This window comes from Erythrolamprus reginae, chromosome 7 (assembly GCF_031021105.1).
Source record: "Erythrolamprus reginae isolate rEryReg1 chromosome 7, rEryReg1.hap1, whole genome shotgun sequence".
Taxonomy (NCBI): domain Eukaryota; kingdom Metazoa; phylum Chordata; class Lepidosauria; order Squamata; family Dipsadidae; genus Erythrolamprus; species Erythrolamprus reginae.
In genome coordinates this window covers 42,368,151-42,390,110 of record NC_091956.1, presented here as the reverse complement: position 1 = coordinate 42,390,110, position 21,960 = coordinate 42,368,151, and the positions used below count along the sequence as shown (strand labels likewise).

At 38.2% G+C, this 21,960-nt stretch overlaps 1 protein-coding gene across 2 annotated transcripts in view; it reads left to right on the top strand.

Annotated features, from left to right (window-relative positions):
- CBR4 (carbonyl reductase 4) overlaps positions 1-19,916 on the top strand; it is a 101,352-nt gene extending 81,436 nt beyond the window's left edge. For both annotated transcript variants that reach the window (XM_070757402.1, XM_070757401.1), the window contains exon 6: positions 19,561-19,916. In XM_070757402.1, the coding sequence (XP_070613503.1) occupies positions 19,561-19,739 (179 nt within the window). In that variant the 3' untranslated portion in view covers positions 19,740-19,916. The remainder of the gene's footprint in view (positions 1-19,560) is intronic.
- Positions 19,917-21,960: the final 2,044 nt, after the last annotated feature.

Below are 21,960 nucleotides of genomic sequence, written 5' to 3'. Positions count from 1 at the left end.
TCCTGGCTGGTTTCGGCCAGCAGAGAGGTGACACGGAGCTGGGTCCAGGAGATTATCAATGCTTCCTTGGGGAGGGGATCCTTCCCATCATCCTATAAAGAGGCGTTTGTGCGCCCCCTCCTCAAGAAGCCTTCCCTGGACCCAGCCGTACATAATAACTACCGGCCAGTCTCCAACCTTCCCTTTTTAGGGAAGGTTGTCGAGAAGGTGGTGGCACTCCAGCTCCAGCGATCCTTGGAAGAAGCCGATTATCTAGGTCCCCAGCAGTCGGGTTTCAGGCCCGGTTACAGCACGGAAACTGCTTTGGTCGCGTTGATGGATGATCTCTGGCGGGCCCGGGACAGGGGTTTATCCTCTGTCCTGGTGCTTCTTGACCTCTCAGCGGCTTTCGATACCATCGACCATGGCATCCTTCTGCACCGGCTGGAGGGGTTGGGGGTGGGAGGCACTGTTCTCCAGTGGTTCTCCTCCTACCTCTCCGGTCGGTCGCAGTCTGTGTTAGTGGGGGGTCAGAGGTCGACTCCGAGGTCTCTCCCTTGTAGGGTGCCTCAGGGGTCGGTCCTCTCCCCCCTGCTATTTAATATCTACATGAAACCGCTGGGTGAGATCATCCAAGGGCATGGGGTGAGGTATCATCAGTACGCTGATGATACCCAGCTTTACATCTCCACCCCATGTCCAGTCAACGAAGCAGTGGAAGTGATGTGCCAGTGTCTGGAGGCTGTTGGGGCCTGGATGGGTGTCAACAGACTCAAACTCAACCCGGATAAGACGGAGTGGCTGTGGGTTTTGCCTCCCAAGGACAATTCCATCTGTCCTTCCATTACCCTGGGGGGGAATTATTGACCCCCTTGGAGAGGGTCCGCAACTTGGGCGTCCTCCTCGATCCACAGCTCACATTAGAGAACCATCTTTCAGCTGTGGCGAGGGGGGCGTTTGCCCAGGTTCGCCTGGTGCACCAGTTGCGATCCTATCTGGACCGGGACTCACTACTCACAGTCACTCATGCCCTCGTCACTTTGAGGTTCGACTACTGTAATGCTATCTACATGGGGCTACCTTTGAAAAGTGTTCGGAAACTTCAGATCGTGCAGAATCCAGCTGTGAGAGCAGTCATGGGCCTACCTAGGTATGCCCATGTTTCACCAACACTCCGCAGTCTGCATTGGTTGCCGATCAATTTCCGGTCACAATTCAAAGTGTTGGTTATGACCTTTAAAGCCCTTCATGGCACTGGACCAGAATATCTCCGAGACCGCCTGCTGCCGCACGAATTCCAGCAACCGATTAGGTCCCACAGAGTGGGCCTTCTCCGGGTCCCGTCAACTAAACAATGTCGGTTGGCGGGCCCCAGGGGAAGAGCCTTCTCTGTGGCGGCCCCGACCTTCTGGAACCAACTCCCCCCGGAGATTAGAACTGCACCTACTCTCCTTGCCTTTCGTAAGCTCCTTAAGACCCACCTGTGTCGTCAGGCATGGGGGAACTGAGACATCTCCCCCGGGCATATACAATTTATGAATGGTATGTGTGTATGTATGTGTGTTTAGAAAATGGGGTTTTTAAATGTTTTTAGTAGAAATTTAGATTTGTTGTAAATTGTTTTTTCACTTTGTTGTGAGCCGCCCCGAGTCTGCGGAGAGGGGCGGCATACAAATCTAAATAAATAAATAAATAAATAAATAAATAAATAAATAAATAAATAAATAAACATAGTCATGGAGAGGAATGGGAAAGATCTGCAGAGCAACTTAAATGTTATTCTTAAATGTTTAACTATATTAAAATTATTGAATTTATTAACAGGCATATATATGGGAAAAAACTCTGGATATGTAATCTACTTGATAATAATATGGATTTGATAGTATTAACATCAGGAGGGAAAAGCGTAAAAAAAGGGGGGGGTATAATTTTAGAGGGAATGTATTTTGTTTTGGAGAATATCTGGTTTGAGGAAAGGGGAATTATTTAATAAGTAAAAAGCTTTTATGTGTTATATGATACTGGTTATAATGAGGGTTTGTATTTTTTTCGTTTTATAAATTTTTTATTAGATCTTTTTCTTAATTTTTTTTTTTACTATTTGGGAAAATTTAAATTTAAATCTAGAACTTAGGATATAAAAGAAACATATGTTTATATGGAAATACATGATCTGAATGGCGGAGTGAAGTATGCTAAGCGATGGCAAGAATATAAAAAAATGATCTTAAACTTTAGGAACAGCTAATTGATTCTATAAGATTTTTATAAGATATAATGTGTATGAAATAAGTATTAAAATGAATTAAGAATGGAATGAATTTATCTAGATAAGAAATGAACTGATTCATGTAATAAGTTAATTTCTAAGGAATTTTTTTTTCTTTATATACAAGGTGTTGTGGTTGGCTCTGGCCCAGCTCCTGCCCCAGGGAATGTGGAGGTGGATGCAGGGGAAACCTCAACATGTCATAGGCCTGTGTTATTCCTGACAAAGTCAGTTCAAAGTTTAGTTTCCTCAGACGAAGAAGAAGGTGGGAGTGACTTGGAAGAGGGGGGCTTGGCACACAGCCTAGGCAGTCAATCTCCATTATCTTCCATTGATTTGGATGAAGACGTCTTGGACCCACGCAAGCATAGAATTATGCGTAGAAGAGACCAAGTAAGGACATATTACAGAGATAAGAGAGGCCACCCCTGTTTGGGTGGGACTCCAGTAATTAGGGCTGCTGCTATAATAGCAGCTTGTGGGTTTGGCCGTTGTGGACGAGTATCTGATCGCAGTTCTTCAGGAATCGTGCCTTGACTTTGTTCATTGCTTATTGATTTTTCACGTCTTCGAAACCAACGCAGAGCAAAGTGGAAGAAGAAGGGGTGTGAAGCTTCTTCACAGCTGCTGGCTAAGTACTTAAAGGCTGATTAAGGGAAATTGTACAGACTACCCGGTTGTTTTGGGACGAGTGCCCTTTGCAATACAAAAAGAGTGCTCAGTTTATTTTGAATTTTGTGATAAAGAACATTGTTTTGAATTTTCAAACGTTTGTATGTCTGAAATTTGTATCCTTGAATTTTCAGGAGGCTCCTACCAGAGAGCCTGGTAGAACACAAAGCAATTTTAAAAGTTTGCAAAAATTGAAAATGTTTCATGGAGAAAAATTTAATATTTGGGAAAATTTAAAATTAAATCTAGAACTTAGGATTTATCAGAATCACATGTTTATATAGGTGGAGAAGTCAATGAGAAGAAGAGGAAAGTTCTTTCTTTTCTCTTTCCTCCTCTTCTTTTTTTTGTTTTGCACTTTTCTTTTTCTTTTCTTTTTTCTAGCTTTCTTTTTTTCACCTGCTGTGTCTTTACATCTATATTTATCTTATCTATTTAGTATTTTTCTATTCTCTGTCTTAAGTTTTTCTTATTTCTTAATTTCTTTAGAGACTTAATTTCATTTTATTTTTTATAGATTTAATTTTATTTTGATTCTATCCTTTTCATTTTTAATTTTTTATATAAAGCAATTAGTAATTATGTTGGTGGCACGCTGCTGCGGTGCGATTCACAGTTCTCCGAGATAGTTTTCGGCCTTTTGAGAGCTATGATTGCTGTATTGGGTGACCGCGGACCCGTAGAGCCCACGGTTTCAAAGAGGAAATTCCAGCTGGCTGGCTAGCGGGCCCCTCAGGAAGTGGGGAAACCCCTCCTGATTGTCTCTTAAAGAGATCTATCTTTCAGGCAGATCCGGAAGCGTGGCGTTCTTGATTCATTAGAGGAAGCCGCGGTAGTGATGAAGCACTTTTTGGGACTAGATTTGAAAGATTTTGAGTGGTACTTTGGGTTTTGAAAGCTTATGAAAGTAACGGACTAGAAAGCGGCGACTGCGACTTCTCTTTTTTTAATTAAAAAAATATGGCGTCAATGACTCTGCAATAAAAAGCCGGGTAGGCATAAACAACATATCCTTCGCTGGACCCCAGTAATACTATTAGATTGTTAGATATATAGACCACAAAGGGCGAAAGACTTTAGAATGTGCTGAAGGTAAGAGAAAGGAGTTTCTGTTAGACTGCTGTCATCGTTTGGAGCAAAACTTTGAATGGAATGAATCAACTTTCATTAACTTTATAACAACTTTATAACAACCGGAATTTTCCTACATACCCTTTGTCTGTTCACTCCATACCTTTTTTCCCTACCCATGTATATTTTTTTTTGCTACTGACCCAAATACCTTGTAGACCTACGTGACTTTACCTTTGATCACTCAGACAACGTTATTTATATTTATTGGGCCCCCTTTTGGATATTTGGACATTTGGACATTTACCTGATTTCAGCAATAACAATAGACTAATCCTCCTTTGATCAGTTACTTATTAACTTTCTTAAACATACTTGGAACTTTCGCAGTCATCTTACGGTTTGAATTTATTTGAACTTGTCTACTTCTCTATTGAAACTGTTTCTATGTATTGAACCAACACATCACCTATTGGATTAACTTAGCTGTTGAATCTACTATATCTACAGGACCTACAGGACCTACTACAATCAAAATAACGTTATAAGTATTTAAAGAGGAAATTAATATTTTACTGCCTCGCCAACTTTTTACATTTATAGGCTACTTTAATATTTAAATTTAAACCTATATTATATTCATATTAAATTTATATTAAATTAGATTAAGTTGAAATAGTCACTAAGTATCTTTATATATTTGTTCTTGGAACTGTATTTTTCTGGGAGCTGTATTTCTTCCTTTTTTCCTTTTTTCTTTTTCCTTTTATCTTTTTCTATTATTATTCCATACCTTTACTCATAGAATTATTACTTTAAAAGTCTATAAATAATACATACTTTGATGGTACTTACTCATATAAACTTATAATTTACTTTAATATCTAATACATTACTTTAATATCTAACACATTTACTTTAATATCTAAACAGTTTAATTTAACCCCCAATAACTGATTTTTTGATTAATTTTGAATCACGTGAGGAATTAATTATATACATAGTATATTTGTTAGAACTTAGTAAATATAGTAATATATAGTGGATTTATTTCTATAGAATGAATTGTTTGTACTTCCTTATTTAAAACAAAAAACTAATATTTGAATCAACTTTCGATTGATCTTTTTTGATGAACTGACTTTTTACTGTAACTGTTCAGATTGATTATACGTTTATTATATATTTATATGATATACTTTAGATATTATATTTGTTATATGACTTTATCTTAATATCTTAGTCTTCCTGATACTTTTATACTCTCAATTCTTTCTACTTTGCCTTACTATTTATAATATCCTCTCAACCTACTGATATTTATTACTTATCAACTGTACAAATTTCTTTCGTACAATTAATTTTCAAAACTGTATGATTACATTGGAACTCATTTTTAACAAATTTAAAATGTCCTATTCGACTCAATCTACCATAACAAAATCTTGGAAGAAGAACACTTCACAACCATCGACTCCCACTTCTCAACGTACTACAGAAATGGCCTCAGCGGAAAAAGCACCTACGATACAACCTCCGCAATCAGCACCAATCATTACTCTAAACTCACTCTTCAACATGATGACCAAGATGCAGGAGTCGATAGACCGGGACTACGATGTCTTAACAGGAACCATGGGAGTAATGAAAGAGGATATAAAAAAAATAGAAGACCATGTCGGGCATCTTGATGAACGCATGGAAAAACTCAATGAAAGAATGGAAGACATCCAAGGGATACTAACACAGAATGTCCAAAGAATAAAAAACAGAAGAAACCAATGACAGGATGGACACTCGGTTACAATTTAATGAAGCAAGAACCGAGTATATTAATAAAAATTTAGAAGAATCAATAATTAATCTTGAATTAGAAAAATCAGCGTTTTTCCTCCATTTTCAAAATGTTACTGAATCCAAGATCTCCCCCATATAATGGGCAAGATACTTGCGAACATCACTGGTAAGACTCCCCAAGAAATGATTGACCATACAGATAAAATTTACTGAATTTCGACCTCCTACGCAAGACGCCATAGACTTCCAAGAGAAGTTCATATTAGATTTCTCAAAAGAACTATCCAGGACGAGGTATACAATATGTCCAAAGAAAATAAGGTATCTCACAAAGGTAGAGAAATTGTTGTTCTTCGTCAAATTCCAAGGCGTGTCAGAGACAAAAGAAAATTATATCAAACGATAGTTAATAAACTAAACAAGAACAATATCCCATTCAGATGGCTTATTCCTGAAGGTATAATGGTGACCTGATAGATAAAAAATACAAAATTACATCACCTGACGAAGCAAAGGAATTTTATGATCAAGTTCTTAAACAGGTCGATGACATAAGACCAAGAGAAGATGACAGCAGAGATAAACTTATGTCTGAAGAGCTTAGCTCGGAAGACAACCTACTAGATAAGGACCATGAAATTAAATAACCGGATGACGAATATGCAAGAAGAGACCAACAACTCGAGCAAAGGCTGAAGCCCAAAAAGAGAAAGCAAAAGAGATCACACAGTAACTCTCAACAAAATCAGATCACAATATTTTCTACCAATGTTAATGGTTTAAATTCACTCCAAAAGAGAACAAAAACTTCTCATAAATTGATCAACTATAATTACGATATAGTATGTCTGCAAGAAACACACGTCTTAAAAGATGAGATCAATTTACTACATTTTCCCACTCTCTGAGAACTTTTTACTGCATCAGGGTCTGTTAAAAAAAGAGGCATAGCTATATATGTTAAAAAAACCTTTTTTCCAAAATTTATTTATGCTGAACCAAACGGTCAAATACTTATAGTTCAATTAAATTTAGGACATAAAAAAATCAACATCATAGGAATATATGCTTCCTCTACCAACCAATCTACTTTTTAAAAGAATTTGCATAAAAAAATACTAGAACTGGATATAACAAAATTTATCATAATTGGCGATTTTAATGCTATTTTAGACAGAACTAATGACTATAAAGGCAGTTCCAAACATAGATCAAAGAAAATACTACCATCTACAATTGACTCTTTAGTTTATGAATTTGCACTAAAAGATATTTGGAGATATTACCACCCTGACTCTAAACAATATACCTTTTTCTCCCCACCACACAAATCTTTCTCACGTATCGATATGGCTTGGTCAAATTTAGAAATTATAAATGAAATTATAGATATACAAATACAGACCACTACTTGGGCAGATCACAACCCTCTACTATTAACCCTCAGAAATTTAAATAATAAAAAATCACAAAGATGGTCGATGTATCAAACAATTATTAATGAACAACAATTTCAAGAGATAACGCAACAAGATCTATCTACTTTTTTTGAATTTAATTGTAATGGTGAGACATCCCAACTAGTTGTATGGGATGCCACCAAAGCTTACATCTGAGGAAGTTACATATCCTATTCATCAAATAAAATTTTAAAAAAACAAGAGAACCTACAAAAATTAAGTCCATCTTTAGAACATGCTGAAAAAGCTTTGCTTTGTTTCAATTCTGGCAGAAATAAAAACCATCAACCATCAAATAAATTTAATAATACAACAGCAAATTTCACGCAAATTAAAAATGGCAAAACAAGTGCACTTCAAATCCGCTAACAAACCAGGTCGATGGTTGGCCCTTAAATTAGCCCATTAAAAACTAGATAAGAATATTGAAGTATTATATGATAATTTTGAAAATTTGAAGTCCACCAACACTGATAAAAAACAAATCATCTATGACTTTTATGAACGATTATACAATACAGTAAAAATAGATGATAAAACGATACTAAACTACTTACAACAAAATGAAAAAATACTACTAAATGATGAACAAAGACTTATGTTAATTGATGTAATTACTATTACAGAACTTTAAACTGCTATTGCAAAACAAAAGAACAATAAAACTCCCGGTCCCGACGGAATTCCTGCCAAATTCTACAAACAACATCAAGACTCACTCCAACCAATAATGTTACATATTTATAATGATGCACTTTTATATGCCAAGCTTCCCAATTCCTGGTCGGAAGCGTATATAACATTAATACCAAAAGATAAACAGAATAGAGAACATCTTGAAAATTATAGACCCATTGCTTAACACCGACTATAAAATTTTCACTTCAATAATTGCAGACCATTTAAAGAAAATTTTAAATACTATTATCCATACAGACCAAAATGGATTTTTCCCCTCGAGAAACATATCAACTAACACAAGAGTAATATTAAATACCATTGCATTCTATGATAAACACTGATAAACCAGTAGCTTTAATATTTATGGATTTAAGGAAAGCATTTGACAGTTTACAATGGGAATATTTTATTACCCAAATTCAGTATATGGACTTCGGTGAAAATTTCCTTAATTTAGTTAAAGCTATTTACTCCCAACAATTTGCGAAAATTCTTTTTAACAATATTACTGAAAAAATACAAAAGGCGTACGTCAAGGGTGCCCGTTAGCCCCACTGATTTTCATTTTGGCCATAGAAACACTTTTGAACAATATAAGAAATAATGATTTAATCCATGGTATTAATATCAAAAAAGAACAGTTCAAACTACAAGTATTTGTGGATGATGTTGTTTTCATTGTACAGGACCCAATAGAAAGTGCCCCGATCTTATTAAATTAAATATATAAATTTGGAGAAGTATCTGGCTTAAAAATTAACAAGAGAAAGACTCAGATGTTAAGCAAAAACATGACCCCAAAACAAATTAATCTTCTGGAAGATCTGATTAATATAAAAACAGTTAAAAAAATCAAATACTTGGGTGTATGGATGACTTCAAATTACAGAACCATAAAAAAAGATAACTATTGTTGTGGTTACTCAAAAATATCCAAAAAGACTTAATAAGATGGTCCAAATTGAATCTTTCTCTGATGGGGAAAACATTTGCCATTAAATCTAACATCCTCCCAAGATTCTTATACCTCTTCCAAGTCGCACCAATAAATTTGAATAAAATCTTTTTTTGAAACTTTACATAAGGAAATCTGTAAATTTATATGGTCAAAAAAAGAGGCCAGAATCAAACTAAAAAATCTTCAAGATCATAGAAGTAGAGGTGGCCTCGGACTTCCCTATTTCCACTTATATCACCATGCAGCGATTTTAACCATGTTAAAAGACTGGGTGACTCTTAAGAATACAAGATTGCTAACCCTTGAAGGCTTCGACCTTCAATCCGGGTGGCATTCTTTTTTCATGATGGATTCTCAAAAAATACCCAACTACTTTAAACACCATTATCTACAAAAACCCTAATAACAACTTGGCAACTTATAAAAAGAAATCATTGCCACTCTGTACCAAAATGGATATCGCCCAACGAACTAATTACTTACCCTAACCTCTTTTCTCTTTCCAGACTACTGACATATCAACAATTACTCGATGAACACCTTGCTAACAAGACAACAACTACAAGACATAGGGATTAATTTGGACTGGTTAACTTATTTACAAATCAATTCTAAATATATTGATCATAAAAAAAGACTTAATTTTCTTTGGCCCAACTGTAAAAATGATCTCTAAATTATACAATTACTTATTAATGCATGACAATTCTGAAGAGCAAGTTAAAGGTTGCATGATAGCCTGGTGCCAGAATTTCGGTTACACCATCAATCTTGCAGAATGGGAAAAAACATGGACCACAAATTATAAGATGACTCTGGCAATGTCATATAAAGAAAATCAACTGAAAATGTTTTATCGATGGCACCTTCCTCCAGCCAGGCTATCCAAAATGTTTTCGAACTTATCCTCTAAATGCTGGAAATGTAAAACAAAGCCAGGAATGTACTATCACTTATGGTGGACCTGCACCTATGTTAAAAAATCCTGGAAAGATATTAAAATCCTAATTGACCAAGTCATATTGATAGACCTAGCACTCAAACCTGAATTATTCCTTCTAGGGATATTCAGACAAAAACTTACATGCCAAGAAAAAATCTCACTTTACAGATATTAGGGGCTGCCAGAATTTCATATGCTCAAACTTGGAAGCAGGAAACAATCCCCTCGATTATAACAGTTATTTCTAAAATTATGGAATGTGCCGAGATGACCAAAATTACTATGAAAACCCAAAATAAAAAAGAATCTGATTTCTATAAGATTTGGGATAAATGGTATCAATGGACTGCAGCAAAAAAAATACCAATTCTTTATCACTTAAAAGTAGTAAATTCACCTCATCTTTGAACGCTCTAAATCAAAATATTATACACTTAATACAAGGAATCCAAACACTGACAATGTTGTGGTTGGCTCTGGCCCAGCTCCTGCCCCAGGGAATGTGGAGGTGGATGCAGGGGAAACTTCAACATGTCATAGATCTGTGTTATTGCCGACAGAGTCAGTTCAGAGTTTAGTTTCGGATGAAGAAGAAGGTGGGAGTGACTTGGAAGAGGGGGGCTTGGCACACAGCCCAGGCAGTCAATTTCAATTATCTTCCATTGATTCGGATGAAGACGTCTTGGACCCGCGCAAGCGCAGAATTATGCGTAGAAGAGACCAAGTAAGGACATATTACAGGAGATAAGAGAGGCCACCCCTGTTTGGGTGGGGCTCCAGTAATTAGGGCTGCTGCTATAAATAGCAGCGCGTGGGTTTGGCCGTTGTGGAAGAGTATCTGATCGCAGTTCTTCAGGAATCCTGTGTTGCTGTTTTCTGGACTTTGTTGATTTTTCACGCCTTTGAAACCAAAGCAGAGCAACGTGGAAGAAGAAGGGGTGTGAAGTTTCTTCATAGCAGCTAGCTAAGTACTGCTTAAGGGAAATACTGCTTAAGGGAAATAGTACAGACTCTCCGGTTGTTTTGGGACGAGTGCTCTTTGCAATACAAAAAGAGTGCTTAGTTTATTTTGAATTTTGTGATAAAGAACATTGTTTTGAATTTTCAAACGTGTGTGTGTCTGAAATTTGTACCCTTGAATTTTCAGGAGGCTCCTACCAGAGAGCCCGGCAGAACAGACAATAATTAATTTGACTCTGAAGACAAAATTATTGCAACATAATCTTTTTCTTTTTCTATACTAACCTGAAATAAGAACCAAACCACACTTTTTCAACACAATCATTTATTATTGACTCAATTCCATATCAAAATTTTACATTCTCTTATCCTATACACCTACTACTCTATTCTACTATCATGTCACATATCTCGACTCAGCAGATCCCCCTTACCCCTTTCCTTATCTCTTTCCTTATCGCCTTCTTCTACTCCTACCTTTTCTATACTTCTTTTCTGATTTTTCAATTTCTTCCCTTTCCCGGGTCCCTTATAAAAATGTTTCAATTACCCATTATTATGGACTATGTATATATACTTTATATATTCTCCTTTTTCTATGAGATGTAATCTTGGTTACAAAACAACTACCCAAAGATATTGACAATTCTCTGTATACAGTGATACCTCGTCTTACAAACCCCTCATCATACAAACTTTTCGAGATAAAAACCCGGGGTTTAAGATTTTTTTGCCTCTTCTTCCAAACTATTTTCACCCTACAAACCCAAGCCGCCGCCACTGGGATGTCCTGCCTCCAGATGTCTGTTGCCAGCGAAGCGCCCATTTTTGCGCTGCTGGGATTCTCCTGAGGCTCTCCTCCATGGAAAACACCACCTCCGGACTTCCATGTTTTTGCGATGCTGCAGGGGAATCCCAGAAGTGCAAAAACAGGCGCTTCGCTGGCAATGGAAGTCCGGAGCTGGGGTTTCCCAGCGAGGGGAGCCTCAGCGAAATCACAGCATCACAAAAACACGGAAGTCCGGAGGTGGGGTTTTGAGGACTTCCATGTTTTTGCGATGCTACAATTTTGGCTGAGGCTCCCCTCCCTGGGAAACCCCACCTCCGGACTTCCATTGCCAGCAAAGCACCCTTTTTTGCGCTGCTGAGATTCCCCTCCTGGGATTCCCCTGCAGCATCACAAAAACACGGAATTCCGGAGGTGGGGTTTCCCATGGAGGGGAGCCTCAGGGGAATCCCAGCAATGCAAAAACGGGCACTTCGGCTGGCAAAAGGGGTGAGTTTTGGGCTTGCATGCATTAATCACTTTTCCATTGATTCCTATGGGAAACATTGTTTCGTCTTACAAACTTTTCATCTTACAAACCTTGTCCCGGAACCAATTAAGTTCGTAAGACGATGCATCACTGTACTTCAAAACTTTTTGTACTATGATGTAATCATTTGTTTACTGTTTTACATCTCTTTGATTCTTTGGACCCCTTCCCATTTCCCCTTTTTTAATTTGTAAAACTCAAACTATTTTTTAAAAAAAGTAATTAGGTTGGTAATTGGATTAATTAGGCAATATTTGGTGATATTATTGGGCTTATTTTTTCCCCTTTGACTACACTACTGTAAGAATTTTTCAAATGTTTTTTTAAGGGTATTTTATTAATAGGCGTTAACTATTTGTAAAGGGTATTGCTTATATATGAAAATTGATATGGAAGCGATTAGAAGAGATTTGAAACATTTCAGCCTATTCAGTGTGAGATACTAGAATTTGGAACAGCTTAAATGGGGTCTTAGCTAATAGTATATTTCTATAGCATTAAAAAATTGGGCAGCTATTTTTATTCAGATGTGAAAAGTGAAGGTGGTAGCATTGTATTCTGTAACTTCCTGAAATTGATTTATTGTAAAACGATTTGATGTTGTTGTTATAATTTCTATTGTACTGTGATTGGAGAGAAAAAAATAAAAAAATAATTTGCCAAAAAAAGATGGTAAAGTGAGGCAGAACTTACTTAATAACCGTCTTACTCAGGAGATAGAAACGTTGGCCTCCATTGGGGTCAGAACAGAAGTCGAGGATTACCTTCGAGACTGGGCGGCACAGAAATAATAAATGAATGAATGAATGAATGAATGAACAAACAAACAAACAAACAAATAAAAAACCCACCCTGTTTTGCCTCAGAGAATTTCAAAATAAAATATTGTACTCTGTGTCTATAACAGTGAGCTCATAATAGGGCAACTCTGTTAATATCAAAATGCCACTTAAATAGTTGAGCTAGTTTCAAACTAGATTTTGATTTTCTTTCTCTCTTCCTCACTCCCATTCTTTTTCTTTTCCTTCCTCTCTTTTTTCTATCTGTTTCTCTCTCTTCCTCTCTTCCTCTCTCTCTCCTTCCCTCTCACTCTTTCCCTCTCGGCTTCTGGGCAGGTTTGGAAAACTCTGAGTTGATGATGATTTTTAAGTGAGCGATTGCTCACTGCTCAGCTTAGAGGGAACTATGCTTACGACCTTCGCAATATACAGTATTGGGTAGAACTGAGTTAATTATATTAGTCTGGTCCTCTAAAACCATCCCAATTTCTCATGCGGCCTCATGGCAAAATTAATTGCCCACCCCTGCTCGAGGGTGTTGGCTATCCCCACCAGCGTGGTGGTGTCTGAAAATGTGATTAGTTCCTCCTCTATTCCCTTATCTAGGTCTTTGATGAAAATGTTGAAGAGCCCAGGGCCCAGGACAGAACCCTGTGGTACCCCACTGCCTACTTTCTTCCATCTGGATTTGGAGCCTTTGAGGACAACTCATTGGGTGCAGTTGGTCAGCCAACTGTTTATCCATCTGCATGTGTCGTAGTCTACCCCGTTTTTTCGTAATTTGTGGATTAGGAGATTGTGATCTACTTTATCAAAAGCTTTGCTGAAGTCCAAGTATATGAGATCAACTACGCTGCATTGGTCTACTGATTTGGTTATGGTGTTGAAAAATGATGAGATTGGTTTGACATGATTTGTTTCTGACAAACCCATGTTGGCTGTTGGATATTATCTTGTTTGTTTCTTGGTAGTGGCAAATATGTTTTTTGATTATTTTCTCCAGTATTTTTCCAGGTATAGAAGTCAGACTGATTGATCTGTAGTTGCCTGGGTCAGTCTTTTTACCTTTTTTGTGGATGGGGACTACATCAGCTCATTTCCAGTCTTCCGGTAGATCTCCTGTGGTCCAGGATTTTTGGTAGATGAGGAGAAGTGGTTCCACAATGGTGTCTGCCAGTTCTTTTAGGACTCTGGGGTGTAATCCATCTGGTCCTGGTGATTTGTACTCATTGAGCTCCCACAAGTGGTCCCCTATTGTGTTTTTATTTATGTTGTTTTGGTTTTCCTGTTTTCCTTTTTCATAGGGATTGTATTATGTTGGGCATCTATGATTGTGTTTTGAGAGCCTCCCAAGCTTCCTATGTGCATTTACCCATCAGAACTTCCTTCCAGGGGATATTTTCCATGTTGTCTCTGAGCTTGTTGAAGTCCACTTTTCTGAAGTCTGGGACTGTAGTGGTGTTGGGTTCAGCAGTTAGTGAACTGTTCCAACACAATTATTGTCCCAGTTGTCACACCTTGTGACTTGACAAAAATGGCTGTCATCCCTACTGCATTCGGGAAAGCTTTCTTTGGACCTAACAAGGAAATTGTGGTTTCCTCGTGATTGACGAAGCACCTTTCCTTCCTTCACCACCCTTCCAAGGTGGTTTTGACCACATAGGTTCCCCCAGCATGCAGATACCAGCTGATTTTCATGGAGCTCAGGAGAGCTCCACTATTTTCAGCAGTCCCACCCACAATGCCAACAGGTTCTCTCATTTTGGCTAGGTTCTCAATCTCATCTTTGATTTTAGCTCGAGGAAGACAACATACATATCTGGATTGACTGGCTGGTCTATAGACAGCTGGTTCTGTTCCCTTAAGAATTGAATCTCCTATCACGAAGAGAGACTGCGGGAATTGGGCATGGATAACCTAGAGAAAAGGAGGGCCAGAACGGACATGATAGCAGTCTACAGGTATACGAGGGGTTGTCACAGAGGAGGGGATCACTTTATTCTCCAGGGCACCAGAGGGCCAGACGAGGAACAACGGCTGGAAGCTGATCAAGGAGAGATTCAACCTGGAAATAAGGAAGAACTTCCTGACGGTCAGAGCGATCAACCAGTGGAACAACCTACCAGCGGACGCTGTGAACTCCAATACTCTGGACATTTTTAAGAGGAGATTGGACTGCCATTTGGCTGGGGTGCTATAGGGTTCCTGCTTAGGCAGGGGGTTGGACTTGATGACCTGCATGGTCCCTTTCAACTCTAACAATAAGTAAGTAAGTCAATCAATCAATCAATCAATCAATCCACCAATACTCACCCTTTTTTTCCTAGGGAGGTTTGGGGTATTTTTTTATCACAGAAATATTTGATGGTGCTAGGGACCATCATAAATATTAGGGACATTTAATGATACTTAATGATACTCTATGTATCTGCATGTTTTCTTCCAGGGAGAGTCTAGGAAATCAATTGCTTAGCATCAGTGGGGCTGCATCAGAGTGGGTTGAGATGGACAGGTTTTTTTTTTCTATGAGTGACATGTTTCCATCTGTCATCACCTTCCTCTAAGGCAGGGGTCCCCAAACTAGGCAACTTTAAGACTTGTGGACTTCAACTCCCAGAATTCTCCAGCCAGCATAGCTGCCTGGAGAATTCTGGGAGTTGAAGTCCACAAGTCTTAAAGTTGTCAAGTTTGGAGACCTCTGCTCTAAGGGGTCAATTCTTTTAGCAGTTGTTTCATCATTACTATGTTCAATTTGGGCATATTCTTTTTGCAAGGTTTGAGGTATCTCATTTTATAGGTTGAGTGTCAGAGGGGTTAGAGTTTTCTCTAGACCCTTAACTTTTTCTTCTAGTAATTTGATTAATTTATATTTGGTACATATATATTTGGGTATTCTATGGGCATAAGTGTATACATGGAACATGTTCTGCAGATCACAATAGTATCAGTTTCTGTTTCCATGAGTGGATTTTTAAAAAATGAAAGTGTAGATTTTACCACAGATTTTTAGAAGAGGAAAAATGTCTAACTTAGAATTTTGATATTCTAACAGAGCATTTCAAATTTCAAATTTGGTGGTGGTGGGGGAGAAAGTCTAATTAAAATTTAAAGTTCTAACAGTTAAAAATGTCTTTTTCATCAGTTAAAGTGAACATAATAAACAATTCAAAATTTACAAATAAACATTTCTGATAGTTCAAAACAATATCAGTGATTTTCAATAACAGTCATAAGCCTTCCATTCCTAGAGTCTGTTTCTTGATTTGTTGATGATCAACTTTTGGTGCAGCAGCAACCACAGCCTCCCAGACACTGTTCAGAGTAGTGTACTGTTTACGTTTATCACAAACATCCCTTTTAAGAAGGACCCACAAGTTCTCAGTATGGTTTAGGTCAGGTGCGGAAAGGAGAGAATGTCATTATTCTTTAATCTTTAAGATCTTTACTGGCTAGCCATAAAGTGGGGTACAATGGTACCTCTACTTACAAACTTAATTCATTCCGTGACCAGGTTCTTAAGTAAAAAAGTTTGTAAAAAGAAGCAATTTTCCCCATAGGAATCAATCTAAAAGCCAATAATGTGTGCGATTGGGGAAAACCCAAGGAGGGTGGAGGCCCTGTTTCCTCCCAGGAGATTCCTAAAGAGGCCCCACGGAGGCTTCTCCCTGCCTTTTCCGGTTGCAGTTTCGGAGGCTCGGGTTTGTAAGTGGAAAATGGTTCTTGAGAAGAGGCAAAAAAATCTGGAACACCTGGTTCTTATCTAGAAAAGTTCATAAGTAGAGGCATTCTTAGGTAGTACTTTGATGATGTGGTGAAGCATTGTCCTGCATAAAAATCAGTCTTCCTAAAAGGTGCAGAATTTTTCCTGTACCACAGTGTTTTCTAAAAACTGGCAGTAGGTTGATTTTGAGTCCACCTTCAACCTGAAAACTAGCTCATCTTTCATAATACTAGCTCATACCAGTATCCTACCTTGCTGGTGTCAAATTTGAAGTGGAGCTCTGTGCCCATTACTGATCCAGCCAGGGGCCCATTCATTTTATCATGAGACACTCTCATCTCATCAGTTCATAAAACATTTCAAAAATCTGCCTTGAGATATTTCTTGGCCCAGTCTTGCTGTTTCAACTTATGTATTGTGTTCAGTGGTGGTTGGGTTTCAACCTTCCTTCCCTGCCTATGTCTCTGAGCACTAAACACCTTGTACTTCTGGACACTCCAGGTAGGTTGCAGTTCTGGAATATCACAGTAGTTTCATGCTTGATTCTTCTCAAATCGTTGACACTTTTTTTTTCTCAACACGTTTCTTATGACCCTGTTGATTATTTGTAACAAAACATTTGATGATTCTGTGATCATGTCCCAATATCTTAGTAATTTCAAAAGTGCTGCATCTCTCTATAAGACTTTTTACAATTTTTGACTTTTCATTCTCAGTTAAATCTGTTTTTAAGCCCATTTTGCCTGAGGAAAAGAAGCTGCCTAATAATTATGCACACTTTGATATAGGGTGTTGATCTCCTTAGGCCACATGACAGAAAGGCACATCACATGATCTGCTTATATTTAATAAACATTCAAGTTTATACAGCATGAAGGTGGAAAATATGCATAAAAATTATGCATAGTGAGTCAAAAATACTCACTTGCCTAATAATTGTGCACACAGTGTATAGGTTTTGACTAAAACTTCCAGCTTTACAACTCAAGAGAAAAATATATTTCTAACCCATAGTCTCTGCTGATTTTATTAAATGTGTATGTCTCTTTATTATATTTTGCTAAAATTACAATTCTGCATATAATTTATTTGGAGCAAGCCTTATTAAGAACTATCAGACTGCTGAATGGGCATGCAAATAAACATTAAGACTATGAATATGAATTACCCTTCTATGTCTATGTACAGTGGGGGGAAAAGTATTTAGTCAGATGCCAGTTGTGCAAGTTCTCCCACTTTAAAAAAATGAGAGGGGCCTGTAATTGACATCATATGTAGACCTCAAACATGAGAAACAACATGAGAAAACACATCCAGAAAATCACATTGTCTGATTTTTAACGAATTTATTTGCAAATTATGGTGGAAAATAAGTATTTGGTCACCTATAAAGAAGTAAGATTTCTGGCTCTCACAGACCTGTAACTTCTTCTTTAAGAGGCTCCTCTGTCCTCCACTGATTACCTGTAGTAATGGCACCGGTTTGAACTTGTTATCAGTATAAAAGTCACATGTCCACAACCTCAAACAGTCACACTCCAAACTCTACTAAGGTGAAGACCAAAGAGCTGTTGAAGGACACCAGAAACAAAATTGTAGCCCTGCACCAGACTGGGAAGACTGAATCTGCAATAGGCAAGCAGCTTGGTGTGAAGAAATCAACTCTGGGAGCAATAATTAGAAAATAAAAGACATAAAAGACCACTGGTAATCTCCCTCAATCTGGAGCTCCATGCAAAATCTCATCCTGTAGGGTCAAAATGATCACAAGAATGGTGAGGAAAAATCTCAGAACCACACTGGGGAACCTAGTGAATGACCTGCAGAGAGCTGGGATCAACATAACAAAGGCTACCATCAGTAATATACTACGCTGCCAGGGACTCAGATCCTGCAGTGCCAGATGTGTCCCCCTGCTTAAGCCAGTATATGTCCGGACCCGTCTGAAGTTTGCTAGAGAGCATTTGGATGATCCAGAAGAGTATTGGGAGAATGTCATATGGTCAGATGAAACCAAAGTAGAACTGTTTGGTAGAAACACAACTCGACGTGTTTGGAGGAGAAAGAATGCTGAGTTACATCCAAATAACACCATACCTACTGTGAAGCATGGGGGTGGCAACTGTTTCTCTGCAAAGGGACCAGGACGACTGATCCATGTACATGAAAGAATGAATGGGGTCATATATCGTGAGATTTTGAGTGCAAACTTCCTTCCATCAGCAATGGCACTGAAGATGAAATGTGGCTGGATCTTTCAGCATGACAATGATCCCAAGCACATCGCCAGGGCAATGAAAGAGTGGCTTTGTAAGAAGCATGTCAAGGTCCTGGAGTGGCCTAGCCAGTCTCCAGATCTCAACTCTATAGAAAACCTTTGGAGGGAGTTGAAAGTCCATGTTGCTCAGCGACAGCCCCAAAACATCACCGCTCTAAAGGAGATCTGAATGGAGGAATGGGCCAACATACCAGCAACAGTGTATGGCAACCTTGTGAAGACTTACAGAAAACGTTTGACCTCTGTCATTGCCAACAAAGGATATATAACAAAGTATTGAGATGAACTTTTGTTATTGACCAAATACTTATTTTCCACCATAATTTGCAAATAAATTCATTAAAAATCAGACAATGTGATTTTCTGGATGTGTTTTCTCATGTCGTCTCTCATGGTTGAGGTCTACTTATGATGTCAATTACAGGCCTCTTTCAGCTTTTTAAGTGGGAGAACTTGCACAATTGGTGTCTGACTAAATACTTCCCCCCCCCCACTGTATGTGTGTTTATTTTTGTGTCTATGCTATGTATAAAATATTTCAATTAATTTAAGAGTATGTTTGCAGAATGTAGTAAAGTAAAAAAATATGTATATCTCCCTCAGGAGACTCCTAATTGTCCTGTGACATATAAATTTTGAAGTCATATTTTACAAATTCCTCTTCTTTTTTTAGGCTTCATTCATACAAATATGACAGCCCATTTGAAGGAAGAAGAGCTGAAAAAAATAATTCCTCTTGGAAGATTTGGGCAGCCACAGGAAGTTGCCCAAACTATTGCATTCCTTTTAGAAACTCCTTATGTAACAGGCCTCGTATTGGTTGTAGATGGAGGCTTGCAGCTTCTGATTTAAGTACTATGAATTCTACATGAAATGTTATTCAGCAACTCTTAAAATCTCCAAAGAGAGCTAAACAATACCTTTCTTATATTTTAACTCAAGTTAAAAGAAAGAAAATACAATAAGATTCCATTTTAGTTGTGTTTGAAAATATAAGACAGGATTAAAATAAATATATTCTAAAATCTATTAACGGAGTATTGTATTTTTCCTGCAAGATTGCCTAATGAAAAATTGGATATGTTGACATTTTTGGTGAGATGGCCCAGAGAGACTTCTGTCTATATGGAAGGCAACATTCAAAGCCTGTTGAATATCCGCAGAATTCTAGGTTCTCTTCTCATCATGTTCTGACATAATGCTGAAACTGGAATAGTATATTATGTCAGCCTGGAGATTAGCATAATTAATCCCTACCCAGTACAATTGAAAATAAAAGGCAAAGAAATAAAAACAATACCATGTCTTCTTCCTTCCCTAGCTACTAAAAACCAATAGGAAATAGATCATTTGACTCCTTTTGCCCAATACCTTCAAATTGTTCTGCCAGAATTATTTTTTAAAATCATTGATATCTTAAAAATTAATTAATTTATTGTGTTATATATTTTCATAAACCATCAAGGTAGGTTTAATTTTGAAAAACTGGTACCATAGTTCAGTTTACTTATGTGATGACACAAAGTTGTATTCTTATTTATCATACATTTTGAAAATAAAATAGGGGGGTTTTCATACTTTTTTCACATCGTTTCCAAGATGGTAGCAGCAAAGGAACCAGTTGTTGTGGCCCATCCACGTCCTGCGCAGCTGATCATGGATTTCAAGGATTGAGAAACAGATGTGATTTGGTATCCTAGGACACTGTACTGGGTCTGAGAGCAAGGCAGTTGGAGAAGATGTGGGGTTAGAGGCCGAAAGCCAACCAGGGCCTTTGGCACCTCCAAAGGTGCACGAGTGACTCAGGAGAAGAAGAGAAGCCTCTTCTTGATGCTAGAATACACAGAAGTGTCAGAAGGTATGAGTGGCTGAGCAAGACGAGATCTCTGTGTGAATATATCTCTAGAAAAATTGGCCATGTCTTTTGGCTATTTAAAGGTGAGCCATGTGACAAGTCAGTGCATAAGTCTTGCTCTTGGACAATTTATGTTGAATTACAAATTGAGAAAGTGGACAGAGCAGATTGACTTCCACCCCAGTCCACATGCACACAACAATTAGAATCATGGATCAACTTCATGAAAAGAATCAGCAGATTCAGTATCAGGTAATTGCAATGTCTGGCCAGATGGCTCAGCTTCGGCCCCACCTGCTCCGGCTCCAAGGAGAAATTGCCCTGTTGCTATGCAAGATAAATTTAACGATGTAAATATGTTCCTGGCTTTTTGGGGACAATGTCAGTTATTCATGGCTCTACGGCGGAGGATTTTCCACATGATTGGGATAGCACTTCAGCCTTTGTTTGTTTAGAACAGCCCCCTCCTCCAGAATTTCCAGGTTATTTTTAATTGACTGGAGGAGATATTTGCAGATCCTGTCAAAGTTCCAACAGCTACCAGGCAATTAAAGAACTTAAAGGCCAAGCATCCCTCCGAGAGTATATCAGTGAGTTTCGATTCAGCCAGATTTAGATTTAGATTTAGATTTAATTGGATTTGTATGCCGCCCCTCTCTGAGGACTCGGGGCGGCTCACAGCATATACAAAAAACAGAAATAAACAATCCAATTAATAATACATTAAAACACTCCTTAAAATTCTAATTTAAAAAGCTATCATTACAATTCATTCGACAATCATACTAAAAACATTCATTGGTCAGGGGGGAAGATCTAAAAACACCAGGCCTGGCGGCAAAGATGAGTTTTTAAACTCTTTCGTAAGGCAAGGAGTGGGGGGGCAGTGCGAATCTCCAGTTGATTCCAGAGGGCCGGGGCCCCCACAGAGAAGGCTCTTCCCCTAGGTCCCGCTAACTGGCTTTGTTTGGTCGATGGGACCCTAAGGAGACAAATTCTGTGGGACCTCACCGGATGCTGGGATTCGTGTGGCAGAAAGCGGTCTCGGAGGTAGTCTGATCATATGCCATGCAGGGCTTTATAGGTCATAACCAACACTTTTAATTGTGTCCAGAAACAGATCAGCAGCCAATGCAGTCTGTGGAGTGATGACAAAATATGGGCATGTCTTGAAAGGCCCAATACCACTCGCGCGGCTGCATTTTGGACAATCTGAAG